General features: G+C 50.8%; 1 protein-coding gene across 1 annotated transcript; it reads left to right on the top strand.

The window, feature by feature from the left end:
- The first annotated feature begins 413 nt into the window (after nucleotides 1-413).
- On the top strand, nucleotides 414-7,904 carry LOC118150595 (putative inactive beta-glucuronidase protein GUSBP11). Its single transcript, XM_054255902.2, has 7 exons — nucleotides 414-614; nucleotides 1,242-1,427; nucleotides 1,878-2,256; nucleotides 2,359-2,568; nucleotides 2,905-3,009; nucleotides 3,637-3,732; nucleotides 5,151-7,904. Exons 2-4 carry the CDS (start codon nucleotides 1,307-1,309, stop codon nucleotides 2,432-2,434), a joined length of 576 nt encoding a protein of 191 aa, XP_054111877.1. The 5' UTR covers nucleotides 414-614; nucleotides 1,242-1,306; the 3' UTR covers nucleotides 2,435-2,568; nucleotides 2,905-3,009; nucleotides 3,637-3,732; nucleotides 5,151-7,904.
- The last annotated feature ends 606 nt before the right edge of the window (nucleotides 7,905-8,510 follow it).

The following is an 8,510-nucleotide window of genomic DNA, read 5'->3' as shown; positions in this document are numbered from 1 at the left end:
TACAGGCGAGAGCCATCGCTGCACCGGGCAGGCATGGAAGAGGTTCCGCTGGGGTCTGCTTGGCGGAGTCGCGCTGGGGAAAGCAAGTGGAGGTGCTCCTAGACGAAACTGGGGAATCCCAGATCTCATGGATTCTGTCCTGGCCTGCCGCCCTGCATCGTCCAACCTGGACGGGAGCGGGGAGAAGACCTCGCCCTTCTTCACTGGGGCTGCGTGTGAGGGTCCAACTTCGCCAAAGGCCTAGCCCGGGGTTCCCAGCCCTTGGCCCCACCCAGTAGTGCCCGGACCCTCCTCCCCTCCAGACCTAGCACTCGCCCTCAACAAACATGGCACCGACGGCCTCAGTACATCAAGCGACACGGCCACCCGCCTCCTCCCGCGCTTCTATTAATCACCGCAGCCGGAAGCCGAGCGGCAGAGTGGGCAGCCTGGCTTCCGGGCCGGCGGCGGCCTGAGCGGCTGGTGTGTGGTTGCGCGCTGGCGCTGCAGGGCGGGATACTGTGCCCCAGGGAGAGCGCATCGCGGAAGCGCAAAGAGTTGGGCGGATTCTGGAGCTTCCGCGCCGACGACCGGCGCCAGGGCTTCCAGGAGCAGTGGTAGCGGCCGCTGCTGCGGTGCTCGGGGCAGGGCCGGGAGGCGCGCGGAAGCCCGGTGGAGGGAGTGGGGGAGCCCTGGGCGCCCGGGGGTCGGGGGAGGAGGCGGAAGGAGGAGGAAGCGCCCCTGCCAAGCTCCCTCCCGAGGCGAGGGCTGAGCCCGGGGAGTGTCCTTTTTTTTTTTTTTTTTTTTTTATGTTTATTATTTTTAAAACATTTTTTGAGACCGGGCTTGGCCCTGTTGCCCAGGCTGGAGCACAGTGGCGCAATCCTAACTTCTGATCTCAAGCAATCCTCCCGCCGCAGCCTTGCAAGTTAGCTGAGGCCGTCACGCCTGGCTAATTTTTTTAAAAAACTTTTTTTTAAAATATAGGGTCTCACTACTTTGCCCAGACTGGTCTCAACCTCCTGGCCTCAAGCCAACATTTTAGGTTGACCTTCCAAATAACTGATTATAGGCATGAGCCACCCAGACACTCCTCCCACTAGTCAGGCCAGAGCGGCTTGTGCTGCACAGAGCTGGACTCGGGGATGGGAAAGAGGGGACAGTTTGGACATCCTGAGGTCAGCTCTGCCAAGGCAGGAATGTACCTTGGTCCCACATCTGTTTGGGGGCCCAAGAGCTGAGCTCCGGCCTTCTCTCCGCAGTCTGGCCCCACCCTGGACATGCAGGTTTTCTCCAGCTTCAAGAACATCTTGCAGGACTGGCGGCTATGGCATTTTGTCGGCTGGGTGTGGTACAAACGCGAAGTGACCCTGCCGGAGTGGTGGACCCAGGACCTGCACACGAGAGTGGTGCTGAGGATTGGCAGTGCCCACTCCTATGCCATTGTGGTGAGTGCAGCCAGGAGCAGGTAGGGCAGGTGGGTGGGCTTGACTACCGGACAGCATGGGAGTCCCAACGTGCCACCCACAGCCTGTCTCCTGGGATGGGACGGTGGGGGGCCCTTCCTTGCTCTGCCCTGGAGGCTGTGCCCTGTGTAGGGGGATAGGTGACCTGCTCTACCCCACTGGGATGCCATTCTTCCCGTCTGGCTGGCAGGCCTCAGCTCTATGCTGCAGGTTATGAGGGAGTGCCCGATAGCAGGGCCCCTCCTCATGCTCTGACCCACCACCCCCTCCTGATATCTCCGCTGTATGCAGTGGGTGAACGGGGTCGATATGCTAGAGCATGGGGGGTTACCTCCCTTTCAAGGCCAGCATTAGCAGCCTGGTCCAGGTGGGGCTCCTGCCCTCCCACCTCCCTGTCACTATTGCCATCAACAACACACTCCCTCCATCCAGCCACCAGGGATCATCCACTACATGACCGACACCTGCAAGTGGGTACCACCCTGCCTCCACCACATGCCCCCACCTTCCCGCCTCACCCCGTGGTCTTCCTACTCCTACGGACAGGTTTGCCTTCGCAGACTGGAGGGGCCTGGTATCTGGGGAGGCCACAGACATGTGAGCTGAGGTTAAAGGACCCACAGCAAGGGTCCAGCAAACCACAATTCTCCCACCCTGGATATCCCAACGGTTACTTTGTCCACAACGTAGACTTTGACTTCAGCTCAGCGGGACTGCAGCAGTCTGTGCTTCTGTTCACGACACCCACCACCTGCATCGATGACATCGCCATCACCAACAGCATGGAGCAAGACAGTGGCGAGGGCTTCTGGTAGGATCCTTTCTCAGCGGGGCCGAGGGTGGCTTTGTTTATTCCCTGTTTGGAAAGCTCTCCCAGGAAAAATGTTCTCCCAGCATCTCTAAACCCTCACAGGTTCCCATCCACCTACAAAGCTAAAATCCAGACTGTCGGAGCAGGCACTGGCTCCCGAAATCACCTGTGTGGTTGACCTCGTTTGGTGAAGAGTGGTCTTGCCTAAGGTCACACAGCTCAGGATGGCAATCCTGTCCCTTCCCCATGGAGCTGCCCTCATTCCAGCTCCTCTTGGTACACATCATGCTCAAGGAACGGGCAGCTTACCAGGTACTCCCCATGGCCAAAGCCCCTCCCTGTGGCCCCAGGCTCCCACCAAATCCCTGAGCAAATAGTAATGTTGCCAGGGTGTGGTTTCATGTTGAACTAATTATATACTCAAGTGCTGTTTAACTCTGTGCCTTGATGACTGCCTCTCTCCATCCTTTAAATTACCCCTGATGCCCACATGGCTCATGGGTGAAGGTGTCCCCACCCGAGATGCCTCCTCCCAAGGTGTGCTTCCAGGACTCAGCTCCTGGACAGGGACAGTCAGACATGAGGGATAGGGTGGGACCAGGGCAGAGGCTCTCCTGGCTCCTGATAATCTGCTCACCTTCCCCCAAGCATTGCTGCCACCTGCTATAGGTGACTGAGAAGTGGGCCCAGGGCACTTTGAGACTCAACCCCAATGAGGAGGACATCCACACAGCCAGCGAGCGCTGTCTGAAGGTACGACCCTTGCAGCCCCACCGCTTTCCTGGCCTCCCGTCTCCACCTGACCCTGGGCCACTTTGAGCATTGGCACCATCGTTCTGTTTACTTTGCCATTGGCAGACAGCAATGGAGACCTCAGGACATGGGCCGGTTGCGGTGGCTCATGCCTATAATCCTAGCACTTTGGGAGGCTGAGGTGGGAGGATCACTTGAGGCCAAGAGTTCGAGACCAGCCTGGGCAACATAACAAGGTTCCATAACTACAAAAAAATTGAACAAATAAAAAAACAGGGCTAAGCAGAATTAATGAGAGATTTGGGCAAGACCTGGGGCGCTGGGGTAGAGAGGGAGGTTGGCAGGGTTGGCTGATGAAAGCTGCCCTGCCTGGATTGACTCCTCTGGGCATATAGACTGTGACCCTGGGCCTCCCTTCACCTCCAAGAGCTCATTGGCAAAACTGCTGGGAAGCTGCATATGGGGTGCAGCCAGAATGACCAGGTGCCTCTAGCCCCTCCACCCCATCTACTCCGTGCTGTCCCAACCTTGGGGAGCCCGGGGGGGGCAGTTAGAGCTCAGCAGGGTCCTGGCTCCCCAAGAAAGCAGCTCGTCGGCCTCCCTGAGCATCATCCCCTGTTTGCACAGGTGGTCATGGACCTTAGACTATGGATGCGGCAGACCTGCTCTGTGCTCTCCTGCCCCCTCTGTGAGCTCATCAGGACCATGGTGGATCCGACAGAGGTGTGAGTTCCCCAGGGACACCCAGGGGGTCAGAGAAAGGTGCGATGGCAGCCTGAACAGCAGACTAGGTGGCAGGGGTGAACAGGGTGGGCATGCCAGGCCATGGGGGACAGCGGTATTGCGGAACTCTGGGATCAAGGGAGAGCAGCCAGGAGTGGGGCATTTCCTGCAGGCCCCAATACTCCCATGGCTGTCTAGCTCAGAAGGCAGGGAAGACTTACCCTTCGTGGGGCCTGGTGTGGTGTGGCTCACGACTGTAATCCCAGCACTTTGGGAGGCAGAGGCTGGTGGGTCACCTGAGATCAGGAGTTTGAGACCAGCCTGGCCAACATGGTGAAACCCTGTCTCTACTAAAAATACAAAAATTAGCCAGATGTGGTGGTGTGCACCTGTAATCACAGCTGCTTGGGAGGCTGAGGCAGGAGAATCCCTTGAACCCGAAAGGTGGAGATTGCAGTGAGCTGCGATTGCATCACTGCACTTCAGCCTGGGAGACAGAGTGAGACTCCGTCTCAAAAAATAAAAAATAAAAAGGAAGAGAACTCACCCTTTGCAGATTTGAGGGAAGGAAACTAAGGCACTAGCTTGGCTGTGCCTGGAGCAGCAAGAGTCTCTCTCCACACCCTGCCTGTGCCCCACATCTCCCATATTCCAATGTCCCCACCCAGCCCATCTGGCTAAAGATAGAGCCAAAGGCTGCCTCCTGCTGGCCTCATCGCTGGCTTTGACTTCTGGGACCTGGGGTCTTTGGTTCTGGATTTGTTCCTTGCAGACCTGGAGGGAGGCGCTGCTGAGGAGTCTCCACGTGTTGTCAGAGACCCCTCCTCTTCGTCAACTCCCTGTGACCCCTGTTTCTCAGACTTGGAGGGAAATAAGGGCACACAAATTGTCACCGTGGAGTTGGGGCAAGGCTGCTAGGAGAAACACGGATTGTCTGCTACCAAGTTCAGGGTTTCTTTAATTTACTTTTTTTTTGAGACAGTGTCTTGCTCTGTCACCTAGTCTGGAGTGCAGTGGTGCGATCTCTCCTACCTGCAAACTTTGCACCTGCCTCAGCATCTCCAAGTGCTGGGATTACAGGCATGAGCCACCATGCCTGGCCATTGGCCCAGTCAAGCTGACACATAAAATAAACCATCACAATACGGGTCAAATAATTTTGCATTCTTTCCTGCAACATAGGAAATTGACTCTTTTTCCACAGTCTCACTAAAAAAGTATATCATTTAAGATTTGCATTTTTTGCTAATCTGACAAGTGATAAAAGAGATTTCTATGTATTTATCATTGACCAAAAACTCTTTCTCTCAAAAAAGAAAAGGACATAATTTGAAAATATAGTACAGCTCTCTGAACTGAATACATTTCGATTTATGCAAATGTCACTACATATTCACATTTTTATCATTTTTCTCTAGGCTAGTGAAGACTTGTTCACAGATTAGCATCAGTCTGAAGTACATAGAAACCATTGCTCTGGCCAGTGCTTCTCATCCACACAGATAAAATAATAATATTTGTAAGCACTCTGAGGTCAAAGGGTGAGGACGCTCATCGCCAAAGACAGCAGTCTGACCATCCCAAGAATCTGCCTCGCCACCCCAAAGAGAAGACCTTTCATATTTCCACACATCTGGAATCCATACCTTTTGCAAAGCTCTGTATTATAAAACCAACCCAGTCTATGATACATGGATTCTTGTTAGTGTCCATCTCAGAAGTGTGCCTTTTCCTTACGTTGAATTACGACTACATCTTCCTCTGGGGACTGTAGCCTTTTGTCTTCTAAGTGCAGTAATGCCGAAACAACTTATGAGGACAAAGACCAAATTGTTTTCAAGCCCCATGAAGCATTTCAAAAGTTCTAGTCACATCTAAATTTTTCCTCTTTTTTTTGAGATGGAGTCTTGCTCTGTTGCCCAGGCTGGAGTGTAGTGGTGCAATCTTGGCTCACTGCAACCTCTGCCTCCCAGGTTCAAGTAATTCTGCCTCAGCCTCCCAAGTAGCTGGGATTACAGGTACCTGACACCATGCCTGGCTAATTTTTTTGTATTTTTAGTAGAGATGTGGTTTTACCATGTTGGCCAGGCTGGTTTCAAACTCCTAATCTCAAATGATCCGCCTGTCTCGGCCTCCCAAAGTGCTGGTATTACAGGTGTGAGCCAACATACCTGGATCACATCTAATTTTTTAGATGTGATCACGCCTGTAATCCCAGCACTTTGGGAGGCCAAGGTGGGTGGATCACGAGGTCAAGAGATCAAGACCATCCTGGTCAACATGGTGAAACCCCGTCTCTACTAAAAATACAAAAAATTAGCGGGGCATGGTGGTGCGTGCCTGTAATCCCGGCTATTCGGGAGGCTGAGGCAGGAGAATTGCCTGAACCCAGGAGGCGGAGGTTGCAGTGAGCCGAGATTGCGCCATTGCACTCCAGCGTGGGTAACAACAGCGAAACTCCGTCTCAAAAAAAAAAAATTATAAATTATATGCTAGGTATAATATTAATTTTTTATTTGCCCAATAAAATAAGGCCTATGCACTATGCTGCCTATCTGATTTTAGTTGTGACTATGTGTTTTGCTTTGGCCAATGAAATGTGAGAAGTTACTTGTGTCACTTTCATGCTGAATCTCCTATTTTCCTTTGTCGTAGCAACCAGTATTTTTCCAGTTAGCTGCTCCATCAACCTGGGTCTTGGAGTAGGAACCACTGTATTGCAGCAACCAACTCCCCATGGACAAGCAGCCAGAGTGAGAAATAAACCGAGGCTGTTTCAAGCTACTGAAATTTGGGAGTTGCTTGTTAGTGTAACATAACCTAGCCTATTTGACTAATAAAGCAGTCTTTCATTTGACTACATGTTATGGAGATCCCAGGTTTCAATGCAATTGAAGACATTGGAAAAGTATTATCTTTGAAATAGCACAGAGGTACCAAATAATTACTCTGTACTGAGAGAAAAACATGTATGGTCTGTGGAATTAATATCAGCTTACAGGGCAATTAAGTTGTTAATTATTCATGGAATCATAGATGTTCAGAGCTTGAGGGATCTTGGAGATGACCAAGCCTAATACTTGATTCAACACATAGCTCCCCTATACACCATAGCCAGAGGGGGGTCTTCTAGGGTCTTATTGGAAACCCTCATGGATAGACAGCTTATGCCACATGAGGCATTGTGCTCCATTTCCTGGCAACCCTGTTTAAATATGCTTTTTTTTTTTTGAGAGGGAGTTTTGCTGTTGTTACCCAGACTGGAGTGCAATGGCGCGATCTCGGCTCACCGCAACCTCCGCCTTCTGGGTTCAAGCAATTCTCCTGCCTCAGCCTCCCAAGTAGCTGGAACTACAGGCACGCACCACCATGCCCAGCTAATTTTTGTATTTTTAGTAGAGACGGGGTTTCACCTTGTTGACCAGGATGGTCTTGATCTCTTGACTTCGTGATCCACCCACCTCGGCCTCCCAAAGTGCTGGGATTATAGGTGTGAGCCACCGCGCCTGGCCTTAAATATGCTTTTTTGTATAGCAAGTTGACTTCTTTCTTCCTCTTATTGCAATGCATTGGTTATGGGAGCAAACTTAACTCTTCATGCTATAAAGCCCTAATATGCCACCTTCTCATTGTACAGTATTCCTCAATGTCATTCAGACCACTGTCTTTTCCAGTCATTGACCTGGGGTCCACCTGTAAGTCTGGTAGACCATTCTTCAGTCAAATAAAAAAGACTCTTCCAGCCAGGCGCAGTGGCTCACGCCTGTAATCCCAGCACTTTGGGAGGCCAAGGCGGGCGGATCACCTGAGGACCGGAGTTCGAGAACAACCTGATAAACATGGGGAAACCCCTTCTCTACTAAAAATACAAAAAGTAGACAGGTGTGGTGGTGTGCACCTGTAATCCCAGCTACTTGGAAGACTGAGGCAAGAGAATTGCTTGAACCTGGGAGACGGAGGTTGCGGTCGGCCGAGATTCCATCATTTCACTCCAGCCTGGGAAATAAGTGCGAAACTTCGTCTCAAAAAAAAAAAAAAAAGACTCTGCATTTGGCATGCATTATTCTCTACTCCCCACCTTGTCCTGCCCCCAACTCCACCACCTTCCAAACTGGTTGCTGATAAAATAGAAGCCCTAGCATAGTAAAGCAAACCCATAAAAATCTAAAAAATCATAAAAAGTCTAAGAAACCAAAGCGGGCTGGGCGTAGTGGCTCACGCCTGTAATCCAAGCACTTTGGAGGCCAAGGTGGACAGATCACCTGAGGTCGGGAGTTCAAGACCAGCCTGACCAACATGGTGAAACCCTGTCTTAAAAAAATAATAATAAATAAAAAGAAAAGAAATCAAAGGCACATCAAGAAGAATGGCTAATAGTTAGGTCTGGAACTGTAATAATAATAATAAAAGACAATTCTCTGAATATTCCCTTCAGGGAGAAGTATTGGAACAATGGGTTTATTGTATAATTCCAGCCGAATTAGTTTTGGGACCAAGGCAGTCTGAAACCAGAAAAGAGAAACCAGATGCAGTGAATTCCAGGAAATATCAACATGTGTGTACTTCTTAGAGGGAAATTTCCAGGGATTTCTGGGAACATTTTGTAACTTCTGTGCTTACATATGTTTAGTGTATATAAGGCAAAAGCTTACCCCAAAGATATTTAGAAATTGACACAGTATTTTCTTTTTCTTAAGAAAAATGTGTCCTATTTTCTCCTGATTTACAAAAATACTACATTATCACAGAAAGTCTAGAAAACACAGAAGATTATACAA

The sequence above is a fragment of the Callithrix jacchus genome, chromosome 1 (genome assembly GCF_049354715.1).
Source record: "Callithrix jacchus isolate 240 chromosome 1, calJac240_pri, whole genome shotgun sequence".
NCBI lineage: Eukaryota > Metazoa > Chordata > Mammalia > Primates > Cebidae > Callithrix > Callithrix jacchus.
The sequence above is the reverse complement of the archived record's forward strand: the minus strand, read 5'-3'. Positions and strand labels throughout refer to the sequence as shown.